The 19,534-nt window shown below is 43.3% G+C and overlaps 1 protein-coding gene across 13 annotated transcripts in view; it reads right to left on the reverse strand.

Moving 5' to 3' along the window:
* The window catches only part of RHOBTB1 (Rho related BTB domain containing 1), a 119,841-nt gene that overhangs the window by 25,717 nt on the left and 74,590 nt on the right, over window positions 1–19,534 (reverse strand). For 6 of the 13 annotated variants that reach the window (XM_002915099.4, XM_011219549.3, XM_011219547.3 and 3 more), the window contains 2 exons: window positions 11,134–11,335; window positions 10,672–10,775 (listed from right to left, as the gene is read on the reverse strand). The exons of 3 other annotated variants lie outside the window; for them this stretch is intronic. In XM_002915099.4, the coding sequence (XP_002915145.1) occupies window positions 10,672–10,775; window positions 11,134–11,325 (296 nt within the window). In that variant the 5' untranslated portion in view covers window positions 11,326–11,335. Of the gene's footprint in view, window positions 1–10,671; window positions 10,776–11,133; window positions 11,336–17,417; window positions 17,669–19,534 lie in introns of those variants that run through there. 4 more of the 13 variants (XM_034662567.1, XM_019795096.2, XM_019795095.2 and 1 more) reach the window with 2 other exon arrangements.

Raw genomic sequence — 19,534 nt, forward strand, 5'->3', positions numbered from 1 at the left:
GAGCAGATGACATTTCACTAAAGACCTGAGGGAAGTAAGGGAGCTAACATGCTGCTATGTAGGGGGAGAACACTGGAAAAGGAAACAGCTAGTGCAAAGGCCCTGAGGCAGGATGTTTCCCTTAGGGAGTGGGGGGAAAAAAAGCAGGAGCTGAACTTGGACAGTTCATCCAAGGACAGAACTTGGAGGCAATGCTTGGACTGAGGTAGGGAGGGCTCTTACTTTGAATGAACTGGTGGACCGTTAGGGGTTTTTGAGCAGAATGACACGATATAATTTATGTTTCAACAGAATTGCCCCACTGCTATAATGAGAACTGACTAAATGGTGGTGGGGGTGGGGAGGGGATGTCAGGGTTGTTAAAGGCAGAAGGATGGGACTAGTGAAAAGGTAACAATCCTGAGAGATGATATGACTTTGGCCGGAAGCAGTGTAGGTGGTGAGAAGTGGCAGTATTCCATATATATGAGGGGTGGGGTGGGGTGGGGAGGGGTGTCAGCAGGGTTTGCTCATTGACCAAGTGTGGGATCTGACCAAGAGGAATCAAGAATGATGCCAGAGTACTTGCCTTGAGAAATTCTGTCTTCCCTGTTCCTGGTATTGACATCTGTAGTTCAGCATTTCTTTCTTTTTTTTTTTTTAAGATTTTATTTTTTATTTATTTGAAGAGATAGAGACAGCCAGCGAGAGAGGGAACACAAGTAGGGGGAGTGGGAGAGGAAGAAGCAGGCTCATAGTGGAGGAGCCTGATGTGGGGGCTTGATCCCATAACGCCGGGATCACGCCCTGAGCCAAAGGCAGACGCTTAACCGCTGTGCCACCCAGGCGCCCCTGTAGTTCAGCATTTCTAACACTGAATCGTAATTACTTACATCGCGGTCTTCCCCGCTGTACCCAAAGTTTCATCTTCAGGGGGTTTGTCCCCTTCCTATTAGTTCCACACAATTGTTTGTGACATTCCATGTTTAGAAACAAGACCCCAGTGACTGTTTATCCTATAATAAAAAGGCCTTATAGATACTGAAGGATAAAAGACATAGGTGCAAATGTGTCTGCAGTCTTAAAGTCTAAAAGAAATGAGTTTAGGCCTAAAATAAGTCAGTTAAGGGATACACTAGGGTTTTGATGAAGAGTGAAAACAGTCTGTGAGCTATTATATTTCTTTAGACAATTACTGCTGAAAGACAGCCATACACTATCTCTGGTACACAGCAGAGATTAACCAGTTAATATATATATTTTAATTATCGGAATTTATCTAAAAATTCATTTACTCCATCTAATAGGATACTGTCATAACACCAAGATAATAATGGATTAATGATCTCTTCGTGGAATTGGATTATCTCCAGAAGCAAAGGAAGTGTAAAGAAATAGGCAGGTTACTTTCTGTAAGTTACACAGAATTAAGGCTGAAGGGAGCACCCTCCATTTCACAGACCATCTTGTTTTTTATATTTTAAAGATCTGATTTAGTCATTTGAGAGAGAGAGAGAGAGAGAGAGCAAGCAAGCACAAGCAGGGGGAGGGACAAAGGGAGAAGCAGATTCCCTGCTGAGCTGGGAGCCCGACATGGGGCTCAATCACAGGACTCCAGGATCATGACCTGAGCCAAAGGCAGACGCTTAACCGACTGAGCCACTCAGGTGCCCTGACCATCTTGTTTTTTAAAAAAACATAGCAAAAACTTAAAAAAAAAATCAAATCAGTAAAACAGATAGCCAAGGTGATAAGATGAAAAGACAATTTGCTAATTTGCTTTATCTTTCTGTAATTCAGCACTTTGTCCTTCTGACTATATTCTCTAGGCTGGGGGCACAGGAGTTCCAGGGAGAGAAAAAAGTGGTGGAATGATTTTGGACACCTAATGAATGGCCCACATTAAAAGTTACTGATAGGATTGTTGATAAGATGCACTAAGAAAAATATCTGTGAAAATGTCCTATGAACTTTACAGTACCAATTATTGTCAGACAAACATGATTATGGGTTCCAAAGTAACCAAGGATATATCTCGTATGTGACATCTAGTAAGAATGGCAGAACATTCTCATCAAGAGAGGTTTTCTTTTTGGCTTCCCAGCCCGCGTCCCTTATTGAAACGTTACTGCTGAAAGCTAGTGATAGAATTATCCTCTGAAGACACTGCAGAATTACTCAACAGTCTCTTTATTCTTCCCACTTAATTTAAAAGGGAAAAATGTATGGGCTGAAATATATTTCTTTATCAGAATGTTCCAGTATAGAAACACCACAAGCTGATAAAAAGTCGACACACTTAGCTATTATTTGACCCAACTTGTGAAGCTTACAGTTACTAAGTAGTAATGGAAAAAAGGTAAAAAGAAGACAGAATGCAAAACATTAATTTACTGAACAATGCATATGTCCCTTACTCTCTTTGCCCAGCTTGGTGGCCTCATTTGTCATGTTTCTCTGGCACCTTGTGGGGCCGTCAATGCTTTTCTGGGCTGGACCAATAAGGACTGTCTTTCCTAGCCACGTGAGCAGTGTTTGGGCTGCAGCCAGCATCCTTCCAGGTTCTGGAACATGAGTGACCCCAGCCATCAATCAAGCCCTGTTGCTATCTCATTTGGCACTGCTGTTTCCCAAGGACAAATTCATCCTGGGGACAGGGCTCGGCTGGACAAAGAAATCCCAGCTTTCTGGTGTTCTGCCTTCTGGTCACCATACAAGATGCACCAGTGCAGAGCAGAAAGGACAGTGTGGGACAGCAGGTCAAGGGTGGTACAGAGCACACACGGTACATTTTCTGTGTGCCAGATGATGGCATTACTAGGCTTGAGTGTTCTGGTGCAGAATCTATACATTTCCACCACATTTAAGTGTTTGAATCATTTGTATGCATTTAGTCTAATGCATTTTTGTTTATTTGTTTTGGATAAGCACAAAGCAGTAATAATCCATCTTCAATTTTTCTACTAAATGCCCTCATCTTTGGACAAATGGATTTAAAGTAAATAAATAAATATATATATTGAAAAAAATGATTCTTACAAGGATCTTGGAAATGACACTCAGGAAACAACCTACAGTTGGAAAATTGTTAGTATTAATACAAGTAATTTTCTGTTTAATAATACTTATTCAGGGGCACCTGGGTGGCTCAGTGGGTTGAGCACCTGCCTTCGACTCAGGTCATGATCCCAGAGTCCTGGGATCGAGCCCCATGTTGGCCCCCTGCTCAGCAGGGAGTCTGCTTCTCTGGCTCCCTCCCCACCTCGTTCGTGCTAGCTCTCTCTCTCGTGCTCTCTCAGATGAATAAATAAAATATTTTTAAAAGAAGAATATTCATACAAATAAGGCTTTATGAAAAGAATTTATAAATCTAAAAATTTGGGAGGGAAAGGTGGTTTTGGGGATGTGGCCCAGTGTCCCTCCCTCCTTTTTCTCCTGGCCACAAAGCCCGTCTTTTCATTTGCTAATTGATTAAGGAGAGGCTATGCACCAGAGTTTTCCATCGGTATCACCCTCACCTTGGTACATGATTTGTGATTCTTACTATAAAAAAGTGCAAATATAAAATACAGCCTAGTGAAACAGTTTGGAGTTTGTTACAGTGATGTTTCCTTGTAAATGCCTTAGAAGATCCTGCCATGTATAAGACTGATTGACAGATTCATGCACTCATTCAACTAACATTTATTAAGCTCCTCCTATATGCCAGACCCCTGGCATTGGAGACATAGAGTAAACAGACAAAATTCCTGTCCTAGATGCTAGGAATAATAGCATAAAGGCACAGAAGAAGATGATGAAGGAGCCAATTTTCAAACAGTGTGATCATGGTTATGATAAGAGATTTGCCAGGGTGTCCCGTGGAACGTAAAGGAGAGACATTTCACTTGGATTCTAAAGGTGACAGGGAGGGGGAGAGAGTATGGAGGGGACTTGTGGGAGTTTGTGACCCTTGTCTTAAATTCTTAGAATAGTCGCGGTAATTAACTAGGTAAAGAATAGGTGGGCTGGGGTGTAATTTCTAGGTGGATGTAATGTATGTTTGTGGGCCTACCAGCTACAGAGAACACAGGACTGCAAATATTGGTATGTCTGGAGCAAGAGAGGAGGCTGGACAGGCAGGCTGGGACTCAGTCCAGAGAAACAAAGCGGGGTGGAGCTCACACCCAACGGGCAGTGACCTAACCCTGAGGAAGGACACTCCTCGCCCACCTCTGCACTCAATCCTCAGCCAGGGTGACTGAGTACGGAAAGGACGAGGTCATTTGTATACTCCCACAGGTTATCACTGCACTCCGCAGTTCCAGAAGGAACCAACTACAAAAGCCCACATTGTTAGTATTTGAGGGAGTAAGAGAGAAACAGGAAACTTTCAGGGAACGTGGAGTCCTCTGTTCAGCTATCAGAGGGTACCCGGTCCAGTGTATCTTCTTAGAAAAAGATACAAACACAACCACAGCCAAAGACACAGGCCTCTTAGTCAGACTGATCCACACAGCTGAGGGCTTATCTCTGGGAAAAGGGAGTCAGCATAATTTGGGGAAAATTTGATAGTGTCCCATCACTGAACTTTGGGATTCTAGAACCATCCCATTACTCACAGTCATCTATTCAGGATCTGGTCCCATTTCCCCCCCTAAGTTCACACAAATGACTTGTATTTTCAATGTGAATTAACTTTAAGTTCTAGAAATAATTAAAACATATATTGTCTATCATGCACATTTCCTCACATTTCATAGATTACTTTGACTATCCATAAAGATATTTTTATTTAAAAAATATTCGAGATGCAATTTAAATACAATAAACTTTGCAGTCTTAAAGGATTCAGTCTGATTAGTTATGACATTCATATACACCCAATACTATCATCCCAATCAAATAACAAACATTTCCATCACCTCCAAAGTTTCCCTGTGTGCCTTTGTAATCCATCCCTCCCCCTCCCTCTTCTTTCCCAGGCAACCAGTGATCTACTTTCTGTCACCGTGGATTGCATTTTCCAGAATGTTATAGAAATGGAATCACACAGTATGTGCTCCTTTCCCTGGTTTCCTTCACTCTGTCTCTAATGTTTAAGAGATTCCTCCCTTTTGGCTGAAGTTCAGTAAAGAGCATGATAATCAGTGATTCCACAGCAGTGTGTAACAAAGCATGGCTTGAGGACCACCTGCTTTATAATCATCCAGGGACCAGCTAAAATTTGCTGATTTACCTCTCCCTGGAACTCTGACATCGGAACAACCAGCACCGGCGGGCTTACTCAAACTTACGGTTTAGTCCAACCTCTTGCAGAACAACTATTCTTGTTCCTTCGTCCAGCTAGCTGTTCTTGCAAGTCTACTTGTTTCTTTTTTCTTTTCTATTTTCTTTTTTTTTTTTTTTACAGTAGTGGGTGTGGAGCCCAACATAGGGCTTGAACTCACTACCCCAAGATCAAGACCTGAGCTGAGATCGATAGTCAGATGCTTTTCCGACTGAGACACCCAGGCACCCCCCTTTCTCCTGTTTTCTATAACCTGGGCAAATCTTAGTTCTTTAGGCCACAGCAGTACATAGGAGTAAATATCTTTAGGACAGAGGTTGTGATAATTTTCCTAGATCCTTTTGTGCTTACGTTTAGAAGTGTGGTTTAGGTTACTTTTCCATATAGTACGCACATTGTGAACCTTCCTCCTCTTGCTGCTTTGCCAGAGCTGCTCAGATGCCAAATGCAATGAGGTGCCAAAAAACCCTGTAATCCAGATGCCTACTTTATTTAAAAAAAAAAATCAATAAGGAAAAAAAAAGAAATCCATTGTGGACAAAGTATCAGAATTTTAAATAAAGTCAGGACCAGTAATAGTGCCATGCTGAGCCCTACCAAGCTTGAATGAAAAAAATCAGTGATCCTATCTTTTAAAGTTATTACTATTTACATTTCATGACCAAGGTGATTGCCTTATTGCCTCAGCCTCATTTTGGCCCAGGCTCACCTCCACTTGATAGATTTCACGGTCCAACAGGCTTTTCGCTGTCCTGAAATCGTCTTTAGAATGTTTCTTCTGGCCCAGCGTTTATAACCTGCCATGGACAAGACGAGCTAATTCAAAGCACTCTTCCCAGACACATTAGCTGCTTCCTACTTTTCCCCTTGCTGTTAACCACAAGTACAGCCAATCCCAGACAAAGACATAAACACTGGTCACCCATAGTCCTGAATTTTTAAAAGAGCCTCAACTGAGCATTCAAAATGGGATGTGTTCATGGTATATCTGATTACTTGTGCCTTCACCGTGAAACCAGACCTATCTTATCTAAATAGACACACAGAAACCATGGCCCTGATTAATGTTGTCATTTAAAACACATACCGCACCTCTCATAGGAGCTGACAACATTTGAGAAAAATCAGTATTATATTATAATAATCTGTATTAATAAATGAGTTCTAACTGAATAGAAAATATGCCCAAAAACTGTGGGGAGTAAGGGCAAGGTTCTGGATATGTTCGTTAAATTTTTAGGGGAAAGCATGCCGTATAAAGTACCCAAGGCTCCCATTCCCTTTCAAAAAGCTCACTTGGATGTATCATTTTTATTGAAAGCGAAAGCACTCATGTTCAGCTATTTAAAGAAAGAAGCTGTTCGTTATGTATTGAAGAACTTGAGAGGTACACGGCATATGAGAGCTGGTGATAGATGGAGAAGGCTAGCCTTCACTGTCCATAGAGAACAGCATACACATCTGACTGGACTAGGAATAAATGTAAGATAAGTTGGTCATAGGTCATCATTTCCAGGCACAGTGTGGTGGAGAGGGAAGATACGGGTTCTGGAGTTGGACAGAACGAACAGGAAAAGCTCAGGTCTGCTCTTTCCTCGCTGACTGACCGTGGCCCCATTCTGTGTCTGTTTGCTCAACTGTGAAATGAGCCTACTTTGCAGGGTCACCGCAAGAATGATGTGGTAGGGCGTCAGGCACAGGCCTGGCTCACAGGAAGCCTTGAGTCCACTGTAGCTGCTGTTATCCCCACCCCCGGCACCATAGGTTTCATGATGTGTAGGAAGGTTATCTGAACCTGAGACAGATCAATGGTGGAGGTTTTCAAGGAAAGGAAACAATAAAATTGGTAATTATTTATGTGTGGTGCGACTATAGGAGAGGGGCAGGGGGCCCAGATGTCCTGTGGAAAGGCAGAGCCCATCCTCCCTGTCTGTGTTTTCCATGCCAGGTACCTCACTGTGAATATTTAATTCTTAGAATGGTTCTGGGGAGAAAATCTGGAGCGATAGCCCTTTAAAAAGAGGCTGTCTTCTTGCCAAAAAAGGGCAGTTAATCACAGTCCTGGTTACTAGGTACAGTTTTGTTCTTGATATTTTAAAAGATCCAGCAAAGAGCTTCAAAGGCTCATCCAAAGTGGCTAGAAAGTAGGTGGTGGGAAGAAAGGTTACAAGAGAATTGGAGTCATTCACTCCAGACAAGAGATGGTTTGACAGATGCCAGATGTGTTACGGGCTAGGGTGCTGAGGCTGCCCTGCTATCTTTCCTCTCCATCGAACAGTAGAAGGACTCCTATATTTAATATTTTCCTTGGGTGGATGATTTCCCTTCCTGAAGCAGAGCAGTCAATCAGGTGACCTTGTGAGATCTCTCCTAGTTCTAAGCCTTTGCACAAATACGGAAGAGCACAGAGACAGCCAGCTCTTCAATGTGGGGGTGGGTTCCAGCTGCATCTACTTACAGTGAGGTCGACGTAGCTTGGCACAGAAGAAGGAGTGGGAGCCAGGAGTTAGGCAGAGGTGGGTTTGACTCTGCCTCTGAAACTCACTCTTGGGCAAGTTATGGTAGTAAAAGAACTCAACTCCGTCCTCAGCTGTAGCATGGAGATAATCTCTGCCTTCTAGGGTTCCTGAAAGGATTAACTGAAATAATGTTGGCAAAGCACCTAATATTTTGACTGGCACATGTAAGCCTTTGATAAATTGGAGCTATTATTCTGGTTGGTTAAAAAATGGGTTGAAAATTTAATGCCCTTCTGCTTATAGTTCTATCATGCTAGGAAAATTATAAATTCAAGTATGCAGACCGACAGCACCCTGGCCCACAGGGTCCATGCAGCAAGTACAGCCCATCCTGTGCCAGAGAATGTTTGAGGGGACACCTTATCAGCTACCCTGGTGCCAGGAAGCAGAGGACGCTGAAGACAAGGTCTAAGTCATTTTCCTAGGACTCTGATTTTGCTCACTGTAACCGCAAGAATCAAATGAGGGATTTTAAAGAGGTTCCAAATACATGTCCAGGTATTAGGAATATATCAGATCCCACTGATTCGTCATTCACACCAAGTGCAGTAAAAAATTACATCCATCAAAGAGCAGGTGTGCAAACCAAACTGATTGTCAAAAATTATAATCAGGATTTTTTTTTTCCCTTCTCAAATGATACAAAGCTAAAAATGGAAGTCACAAAGAAATTAACCAGCTTTTGCAAAGCGATGAAATACAGTGGCCGGAACCCTATACCAGTAAAAGGAACTCCTATTGCTACCAGACTCTTCCACAAAATGTAATCTTTCGGTGCCACATCAATGTGGGATCACATATTTAGCGTTACAGAAAGATGCGGGAGGCTGAGACAGAACAGCTCTGGGTTTTGTTCTTTCCCTGTGGTGGGGTCTGTGGCAGGACGCCTGCAGCCTGCGGAGAATCGGAGAAGACAGAAGTACAAACAAGCACATAAACTGAGGCCCACGGAGACCTGGGCCAGAAACGCGGGAGTGTTTCCTGAAGCCCCTCTGTGTTGCTCGGAGAATCAAACTTGGCTTGAAGAACACATCCTGTTTCCATCAAAGGGGGAGCAGGTTAGAGCAGAAAGAACCAAACGCTACAGCCAAGGGAGCAGAACAATGCAGTTGGAACTGATGGGAGTCACATGAAAGACCAGCTTGTTTTTGTTGGGAGGGAACAAACAGAGGCGTGACCCGTTGTTGTCAGATGACTCCAGATACATCAGGGGGCTGGACAAGACCCCGTGGGGGTGCCTGTCGATGTGAGATCCAGGCGGGCCATTGTACCATTAAGTCAGCCCTAAGCAGGAATCACACGACAGAGGAGCAGCCCTTCTATTACCAAAAGATAAGAGTTACCCTGTGGGGCCAAGTTAAAACTCGTTTTTTCAACTGCATAGAATTCAAGTGGCAACAAGCCGACAAGCTAGTCAGACAGTTAAACCCAAACACCTTCTTAAACTCCGCTCGAGGGCCATCGCTTTCAGACAGCTTTTTAGAAGTGAAGGTACAAAATGTCCACAGAAATCTATCACATCCATACTTAATTTGCTTTAAAGTCATAGTTTGATCATGTGGGCTTACAGCCATAGAGATTACAAATCCACCGGCTAGTACTTACGTGGTACTTTATCGTTATTTTTCGTATGTGTGGAAAAATTGGATAAAAGAAAAAAAAACCCAAACGGCAACGAATATAAAATCAAAAACCCATGGAAAGAAAATAAATTATGAAACAGGAAATTCAAGGAGAAGAAAAGTATCTACAACACTGGATACTAACCTCAAAAGTCCTCATTACCTAGGGGAGAGTAAAATCCATGTTTTATTTCCCATATGCCTCTCTCTTGAGTCCCCATGAACAAACTGGTCTAAACGGCAGATTCTTTCAGTGTGCGAACAACTTCTCAGGAATGGGACAAACCCTTTTAGCAGCTTTATTCAGTATTTTAGACCATGTGGATAAATGCCAGTAAAAGTCTGTTCGAGCCTTCAGAGAGCTGCTGGCTTTGAAGGAAGAGAGGTACTTTTAGAAATGCCTATCTCATTACCCAGGAGGAACTCATGGCCTTGGAGTATCTAATCCAATCCTGTGAGGTCACATGACATTTGATGTTCACAAAGGACAACGGATCCATGACACCTAAATTCTAACCTTAAGATCAAAAGTGTTAATTTACAATTAAGGGGTAAGAAAATCTCCTCCTTATCTGGATTTTGATAGCTTATAACACATTCACTGAGACACCTTAAGTTATGGTGACAAGAAGTTGCTAAATACTTCCAGGCACTTGGACCACGTTATATCGGTCTCCTAGACTTACGATAGGGATTGCACGGGATTTTTCCTTGATTTTTAATGTAAAATAGACACTAGTGGTTCAGTTCATTTTGGAAATATGCCTTGTGAAGGATTTCAGAGGTATTTTTCTTTCTTTTTAAAAACGACCTTCAAATAAAAACAATAGACTTTTCAGATAACAAAGCCCAAAGCAAATAACATCAGACTCTGCTAATATGGTCATGGAAAGACCAAAGAGAACTTCTGAAGTGGGGTGGCCAAGTGCTAAAATAACTTAAAACATTCTAGCCAAAGGTAAATAAAGTGCCATTCAGGAAAACGGCAATCAAAGCAGCCCAGGGCCAGAACACACCAGAATCCTCCAGCAATCGTCCCAGTTTAAGGAGCACTGGTTGTTTGAGACGAGGGCCTTCCTGGGAGGGACCTAGTTCAAGGCAGACTGCTTTTCTTGACATCAGAAAACAAAACCATTTTTTTTTCTTTTTTCTTAAACACAGTGCAGAACCCAACACATTTCAAGGCCATATGTTGTGGCTTTTGTTGATTTATGAAGCAGCTGCAGGTTTTGGAAAGGAAATTGTACGCAAGCTCAACCACACGGCCCTGGTCTTGGTTTACCTGCCATACGCAAAACGCCTGTCTTTGTGATGATCGCCAAAAGTATCCCAAAGCCTGAGAGAAACGCTCACTTCATCCACAACATCCCGGGAACGCTCCAGGACCTGCAGGAGAGAGAGTGCATTCCCTCTCAGTGTCATTCCGAGGCTCCTCAGGTGAAGGATGCCCAGGTCAGCACCCTCAAGGCCCCCTTGTCCCACCTGCGTTTAGTTTTCTCGTTGCATCTAACAGGACTTGAGCTAAGTCCTAATTCCCTTCCTGGAATCACATGACTCAACCCTCCTCATTCAGGATACGGAAGCCATGCTCCCAAGTGCAGATCTTGCTTTTGTTTTCTCTTGCCGCACTAAGAACATTAGCTTGATTTTTGCATGCACAAATGACCCCTACGCCCCTTTTGAAATCAGACTGGCAATAGCTAGGCTGTGCCCTGAGGAGTCGACAGAACTCCGGACACCTTACCTCCTGGCACACGCGGTACTGGTCAATCGCCCACACGGTAGGCACATGGGTGGCCAGCAGCTGATACTGTGTTAGCGTCGTGTTACACGCTCTGGCACAGATCAAGCGTGTCTTCCCCACGGCGTTGTCTCCCACAACCACACACTTGATGGTTTCAACGTTGGGTCTTTCGTAGTCCATGTCAGTGTCCATTTATAAAACTCTGTAAGAAGACAGTGACGGAGCAATGAAAGACGAGAAGGGTCCAGGCACTTCTCCGGAGGTCCCCAAGCATAAGCAAGAAGTTTGGAAGTTCATACGAAGCCTAACTCACACTCAAGTCTTCTATTTATGTCTCACACGAGTACAAAAACATCGCTGGATTGTTATTTTGACCCCAAACGGTTTATTTCTGTTAACATGTTATTTTCTCCTTGGTTTTCTCTAAACACAACCTGCCTACTGAAAATCCACCCAGACTGCTGGCATACATTTATAGCTCGCTGGCTACTCATGTGGACCCACGAAAGAGACCAGTCACCTGCAGGTTTAACCTTAGACATCGGGGCGTGAGCTGCCTCGGCCTATTAGCTTCCACACCGTCATAATCTTCCACCACCCCCAAGTCTCCCATCGAAAGGCAGTTGACTGTAGGTTCGGCTCTATCATGGTGACTTAGAGGGGGATCCAAAGTGCAAGCAGAAAGGATTCCTCGGCTTTAAAGAAGGGTGAACTGTAAAACTGAATTTTGATACACCCATAAAATTAATTTATATTTATTCATCTATTTTTATTGATCAAATTCATAAAAATGGTATTCTCAAGAGGGGCACCATAAAGCAATATATTTTTAAATTCTTTCTCTTTGTTTCCATCAAGAAATCTGGAGCCTATGGTAAACAATGCTTTTACCAGGATGACGAGCTACTTTGGAATCTTCCTGAAACCATCAAAAGGGTTTAAGAGGGTTGCTGAGTGAAGGGTCAAAAGGAAGAGAGAATGCTGCTGCCAGCTCTCCACCCCCCCAACCCGGGGGCAGGAACCTCCATAAAATATAGAGCAGTCTGCTTCCCGGGCAGCTGGGTGGGTGACCAACCATGCAAGATTTTAAGATTTTCATGAATGAAAATTGCCCTTTTGAGGAAGTCTATTGTTAAATGAAGAAAACTGGTTAGATGGTTACTTTAAAAAAAAAAAGATTTATTATTTTAGAGCAAGAGAGAGAGTGCATGCAAGCAGGAGAGGGGCAGGGGGAAAGAGACAGAAGCAGGCTTCCTGCCGAGGGTGGAACCCGATGCGGGGCTCGATCCAGGACCCTGAGATCATGACCTGAGACGAAAGCAAGAGTCGGATGCTTAACTGACTGAGCCGCCCAGGTGCCCCTAGATGGTCACTTTTCAACAAGGTAATAGATAGTGGTTTTAATGGTCATAATGGTCAAGAAACTGTTCAGAGTAGGGCTTAATACCTACCTGGGCCTCCATAAGTATTTAAGTCACCTGATTTGAGAAAACGGATAATCTGGATAATATGAGATTACGAGTATAGAGGGAGAGACAGAAAGAAGTTATTGAATAGAATGAATACTTTTTCCCAGTTAGGACCATCTGAACATGAGACTGTCTCCTGTAACACCATCACAGGACGTGTTAAACCTGAGGCTAGAGACTATTTGGCGAGAATTGAGTGGAGTGATTCACAGAACAGATGTGTGGTGAGGTTAGGATCTGGTCTGTGGTTCGAACGCCACAGAGAGCCTTAAAATAGACAGATACCTGCTCCCCACGTGCAAATGCAGATTCTGAAGGTCTTGGGTGGAGAAAGAGGCTTAAGGAAAACTCCAATTCAATTCTGATGGATCATCCACGTGGGGGGACTCCTCAAATTGATCTCTTCAAAATCTAGCCTATGGTTTTATTAGTTCCCGATTGCACAGTATAACGTGGCACAAGCCTGATGTTAGGATTAGACCAGCGGTCCTTAAATATCTGCTGGAGAACATTTAACAAAGTCTGGAGATGTTTTTGGTTGTCACAGTGCAGGGGGGGAGTGCTACTGGCTTCTAGTGGGTAGAGGCCAGAGATTCTTTGAAGCACACGACAATACAAGGGACAGCCCCCATGACAAAGAATAATCTGGCCCCAAATGTCAGAGTGCTGAAGTTGAGAAATCCCTGCCTTCGAGGGGATGTGAATTTCAATCCTAGTCTCCCCATTTTCCAGCCATTCGCCACTGGGCAAGGTATTTGTGCTTTTAGCCTCAGCTTTCTCATCTGTTAAATGGGAATTCTAGTACTAGTATCCTCAGGGAGCGAGGGTTAGGTGAACGGATGGAGCTGACACACTGACACCCCCAAACATCAGAATCATGATGATGAGGATGAACACCTTGAATTGAGCCAGGTGGAAGACCAGAATTAGACGCAAAATCAGAAACCTAATAACCACAAAGGTCTATAAAAAGGATACATTTTAGTAGAGTAATTAGGGAGTAATTCATTGAGAAACAAAGACCATAAGTACAAGATGGGGCACATGTGATGTTACACAAAGAAGGCAGGAAAAGTTCCGGGTGGGAGTTGGACCTAATTAGCTAAACAATAATACAGCTGGGAAGGTAGGTTAAAAATAGTTTTCTGGGGTATTTCTCAATTCTAGAATAAACATGATAACAGTTATTACTGATACAAAACTTGGTATGTTTCTGGTGCTACTACGAAGGGGCGACCTGTGTCAGAAAAACAGGATCCGTTTAGAGCCCCACAACAGGAACCTGAGGTATAGTATTCTGATTGTCCTAAGTGGTGGAAGACCTTTCTCTTTTGAAAGCGATCTTTTTTTTTAAGGTAGATAAAAGTCATAGAGAGCCAATCCTTAAAATTTGGGGGTATGTTTGGATTTAGCAAAAACTGAAATAGACACAAAAATTACATGGTTGGTTTTCTTGTTGGCTTGCAAACCAGCTTTGAGAGCAGACCCCAAAAAGGAATCCCCCAAATAATTTGAATCATGACAGCGTTGGTGGAATGGCCGTGTAGCTTTCACAGATGACAACTTTGAACGGGTTGAAAGCTCTCCTGGTTTTATATTAAGGCTATGATTACAAAAATATCATTACTTATTTATAGACACATCTCATGCACAGTTCTAAAAAAGAATTTCTGTGTCAAAGGTGAGAATAACATCCGTGGGCCCTCTAATCTCTAGCAATCTGCTCAAAACCGAAGTGACTGCCAAAGGTGCTGGGCCTCGTACAAAGGGGATAAGTAAGGGAAATAAAAGGCAGAGCAGAATTCAACATTCACAGTCCAGATCACTCAATTGAAACATGGAATTTCCAGGAAGGGTTTTCTGGATTTCCAAATGCTGAAAATCTTTTCTTTCAGGTAGAAATTTTATTTTGTGGTAATCTGAAAATGCATCTACACGTGTATTGTAAACCGATTGTTTATCTGTTACACATAAACAAACATGAAATTATGATAATTATAAAAATACGCAATTTTATCCTTCTTTACTTGTTATGGGCTCTAATTTATTCCTATCTAGCACTCTTATGGTTGAATGAGCTCTTAGGACCATCTGGTTAATGACTATCTGGTTTCTGATTTTTATTTACCTAGAATGAGAGCAATAAATATTCATTTAACACTGTTAATAAATTTCACCACCATGAATCCTGCTGATCAGTGCAGACACACTTTTGCCTTTAGATCCACATCTGAGGAGACAAAGAAAGTATATATAATAAAAGAAAAAGAAAAGCTGGGAAGGACCGACACTAATAGCCTGTTACTATGGCAGCTTTGTAATCTTACTCAAAACTGACTTGAACTTCGTTCATACTTTCACTGAATCCTCAGGACATGGATGCTGACCATGAAGTGCTGAAGAATGTATCTGCACATTCTGGACGTCAGAGCGGGACGTTTATTTAAGACTGGCAAGTGAACAAGACGGTGTGGGGGCTGGGGAGTGAGGCCTTGGTGATGGGGCGTAGGGTGGCTGCCCCCCGGGTGCTGGTGCCCACCATCTCAGGCTGCTTAGAGACTGTGGTCATGGCCTCCTGGCTGTCAGTCGCCCCAGGTGCCCACGCCATGATTACTGTCGTCTTGTGCACGTCACGTCCCTTCTCCACGTTCACCACCAACTCAGCCTTCTCGCTGTGTCCACAGGGTTGTGCATCCCACACTCTAGCGCCAGAGTCCCTCCACCTCTTCAGCACCAGTGCCCTTCCCCACACTCTAGTTGAGCCCTTCACGCTTTTGGTCATGTGCTGGATACTGTCAGCCAGAAACATTTTACCCCTGAAATCTCGAGTTTCAAAATCCTACTCTTAAAGTAAAAACTCCTCTCTTGACAGCCTGGGCTACGGGAAATGTGGTCACGACAGCAGCTCTCTTCAGGAGATGGAATCCTTTTCCCTCCATCTTGAATTCGAGCTAGCCTTGTGACCGTGTGGCCCAATCCAAAAGAATGTGGTGGTGATGCCGTGTGGGTTCCAGAGTCAGCACCTTCAGAAGCCCTGCAGCTCCACCCTCTCTCGCTGCTGGAATGCTGTCCTGAGGCTGTCATGTCAGGAAGCTGGCCAGGCCTCGCAGAGGAATGGAATTCACAGCGAGGAGAACCGAGGTCGCCCTGCCCATGGCTTCACCACATGCCACAGAGTGTGCTACTTGTATCCTCCAGCCTGGCCAACTCCCCAGCTGAAGGAAGCTTTATGAGCGAGCCCCGCTAAGGAATCATCTAGCCAACCTACAGATTCATGAGAAAGTACGAATTATTGTTTTAAACCACCAAGTGTTGGGGTGATTTGTTATGTATCAGTAATTAACTGAAACATACCCACTATACCTTAGGAAAATCACCAGGACCTTGACACCATCTCCTATTTGTTAAAAAAATATCAGATTATAAGTCCCTTTTGAGTGGATGATCTTTCCTACCTAGGGCTGATGGATCAGGCCAACTTTCTCTTCACCATCACCCTCCACATCTTTATTGCATGTGCAGTAGGCAGAATAATGTCCCTCAAAGATGTTCCTGTCCAATCTCTGGGATCTGTGAATGTGTTCTGTTACATGGCATGGAGGAGTTAGGGTAGCAGATGGAATTAAGTTGCTACTCAGCTGACTTTAGCATAAGGAGGTCATTCTGGATTGTTTGGTAGGTCCAAAGCAATCCCTCAGGTTCCTTCATGTGGAAGAAGGAGGTGGAAGATCAGAGTGACAGAGAAAGATGAAGATGCTATACTGCTGGCTTTGAAGATGGAGGCAAGGGCCGTAAACCAAGGAATGCAAGTAGCCTCTAGAAGCTGGAAAAGGAAAGGAGACATGTTTTCTCCTAGAGCTTCCAGAAGGAACACAGCCTACCAACATCTTAATTTTAGCCCAATGAAACCCATTTCAGGTGTTTAACCTCCAGAACTATAAGATAATCCATTTGTTTTGTTTTAAGCCACTAAATTTTTGGTAATTTTTAAAAAAGATATTTATTTATTTATTTAAACAGATTTATTTATTTAAACAGAGAGAGCATGGGCATGCAGCAGAGGGGGAGGGAGAGGAAGAGGGATTGAATCCCAAGCAGACTCCATGCTGAGTGTGGGGCTACGTCTCATGACCCTGGGATCATGACCTGAGCCAAAACCAAGAGACTGAGCCTCTCAGGTGCCCCAAATTTTCAGTAATTTTTTAAGAAAGTGAAAGCATGCTTCTGCCACACAAAATGGCCTCCTAAATTCTCAATGTTGTTTGCTACCTCAATGTCTTTACACATACAATCTCCCAGCCAACCCTCTACAATTGCATGTCTGCCTGGCAAATTCTGTTCATTCCTTAAAACCTTATTCAGATATGACCTCCTCTAAAAAGTTTTCCTAATTGCCCTGTCTCCACATAGACTGATTTGCTTCCTCTTTTGTATCATAAATGGTTCTAGAAGAATCAATCACAAATACACATACACACGCAGTTTTTCCTGTGTTAGCAAACCATAGAATGTTGTTTGTGAACTTTGTACTTTTCCTGTGGCTACACCTTCAAAGAGTCCATCTCATGCCCTTAATGAACCATCACATGTTTCTGGGGTACTACCATGTGCCAAAGTGCTCAGGACAGAAGTGTATACTATGCCCTGCTTCTGTAACTCTTACTACTCATTCGGGTCCACAGGTCCCCCAATTTATTTGTAACTTTCTTCTATGGACAACCATAAGCCAAAGAGTGACATAGCCAAATGTGAGCTTAGCTGCCCTGGTCTCCTTTTCAAATCATCTGTCTTCCCAGGGTAGTACTCTGTTCCCACCTTGAGGCTTGAGACGATGGCCTTCCTGATGTCCTGTTGCTCTTTGAAGACCCAGGCTCTTAGGTAGTGTCAGGCACATTCACTATGGCTCAATCACACTATGGCTAGATGACCATCACAGTCCCGTCTCCATAATTCAGTAGTTCCAAGGCACCGTGGCTGACGAGGTGCAAGATGCTCTTGTTTCCCCTGGATCGGTGCACTTTAGTACAGAGCCACTCTTTGAGTCTAGCTCAGTGTGTGAGTCTCTCCTACTATGAGAAGTTCAGATATTAGGGAGGGTGGGCAGGGAAGGCTTATCATTCGTCTAAGACATCTTCCTAGGCATCCTGTAATTGCTCCAGATCGCCCCACCATTGGAATACCCCATCTCTTACCATCACTTGGGTTGTGTTTCTTGTTAACGTTTGCTATTTGAATCAAAGCATGGTGAGCAGTCCGCTTAAAGACAAAACTCTAAAGCCCATAGAGGGGCCTCTGTATTTTCAGTTCATTCAGTTGTTCACAGATGGTTTGAACTATGTGTCGCACAGTCACTAAATTTCCTTGTCCTTCAGAAAAGCATGTAATCTGAACTTTAAGAAACAATTTAACTTGGTCATTAAAAAATACTGGTGGAACACATTTTAGTGTATTTGAAGAGTAAGCTCAGAAAGAAAAACTAGGAATTTTATATTATCGACAGAAACAAAAGAGAAATGTTAAGAGTTGCATAATAACCATAGCCAACAGCCAAGTTTCGACTGTGCAGATTTTATTATCCTGAGCTCTTAATCACCAGTCCTAGGCAGGCGGGAGCTGCTCTGTGCATAATATAAACATCTCAGCTGGAATGGAGAGTGGGTCCAGATCTGGGAAAGAGACAGTCAGGGTTGGGCTGTGCTTCCCTAAATCAAAAGTTTACCGAAATATATCTCCGGGATAAAATTGCCTTTCATTGTTCAAATCAACAATATTTTTTTTCAACTGAAAGTTTTGATTAAAACAGAAAGGAAAAGAATTTAAGTAACAGAAAGGACAGTGCATATAAGTCCAGGATTACAGATAATACAAAGGTACTTTTTTAAACATCCACTCGTTATCCTCACCAGAGCCCTGTGATAATGGAGACCTACACAAGATCACACACTCCTTTTTTTTTTTTTTTTAAACTCAGTGTCAGTGGGGGAGGTGAGCCAGGATTAGAAATAAACTTGCTATCTATCCACTGCCCTCAATAAATGCTGTCCCAGTCAAAAAATAAAGAACAGATAAAAAACTCAGTTTAAAAGATGCATAAAAAATTCAGGATAGGTTTCAAAACCACCATTAGTAAACTGTGTGCTATGTTCTAGATATCCTGGTTGACTTTTGTTTACAAATATGCCAGGTAACCTCTCCTTCGGTGACTCTGCTCTTGCCATTCTACTCAGATGTCCTTTCTCATGCCCCTGGATCCACCACTGAAATTGTTCTGCACCTTTAGGACTCAGTTTTAATTAGTTCAAGAAAGAATAGGCCGAACACTTAGTGAGCGCCAGGCCTATAGCACAGGTATACAGTGGTAAGCAAGCTGAGTGTGGTTCTTGCTCTCATGGACCTCGAAGTAGGGTGGGGGGTGGGGGAACAGGTAGATGTAATCATAAACTTGATTTAAGTTCCTTGAAGAAAAACGAAAGGGTGTTATGAGGGAAAATAATGGGTGGGGGGCCTGCAGGAAAGACAAGGGAGGCCTCTTTGAGGAGGCCCCACCTTCTTGCTACCTGAAGAATGAGCAAGGCCCAGTGACGAGATGGCAAAGAAGCAGGCCTGCAAGAGCTGGGGCCAGGGGAACTGGAGGGGGAAGGCTGGAAAGGAGGCAGGGGGCACAGTAGGGAACTTGGGTTTTATTCTAAATGCAATGAGAAGCCACTGGAATGCTGCAGGCCGAGGAGTCACGGTTTCTGATTTGCTTTTGAGGAGTATCACTAATACTGCCGAGACTGCTGTGTGGGAGCAGACTGTGGGGTACGGCGGCAGAAGGACCAGTCAGGATGTTCCCTGGTCCTCCGGGAAGAATGTTTGCACCAGGAATCAGCAGAGAAGAAGCAAAGAAGACAGACACGAGTTACTTTCTGGAAGATGCACTTAAAACATTC

This window comes from Ailuropoda melanoleuca, chromosome 6 (genome assembly GCF_002007445.2).
Source record: "Ailuropoda melanoleuca isolate Jingjing chromosome 6, ASM200744v2, whole genome shotgun sequence".
NCBI lineage: Eukaryota > Metazoa > Chordata > Mammalia > Carnivora > Ursidae > Ailuropoda > Ailuropoda melanoleuca.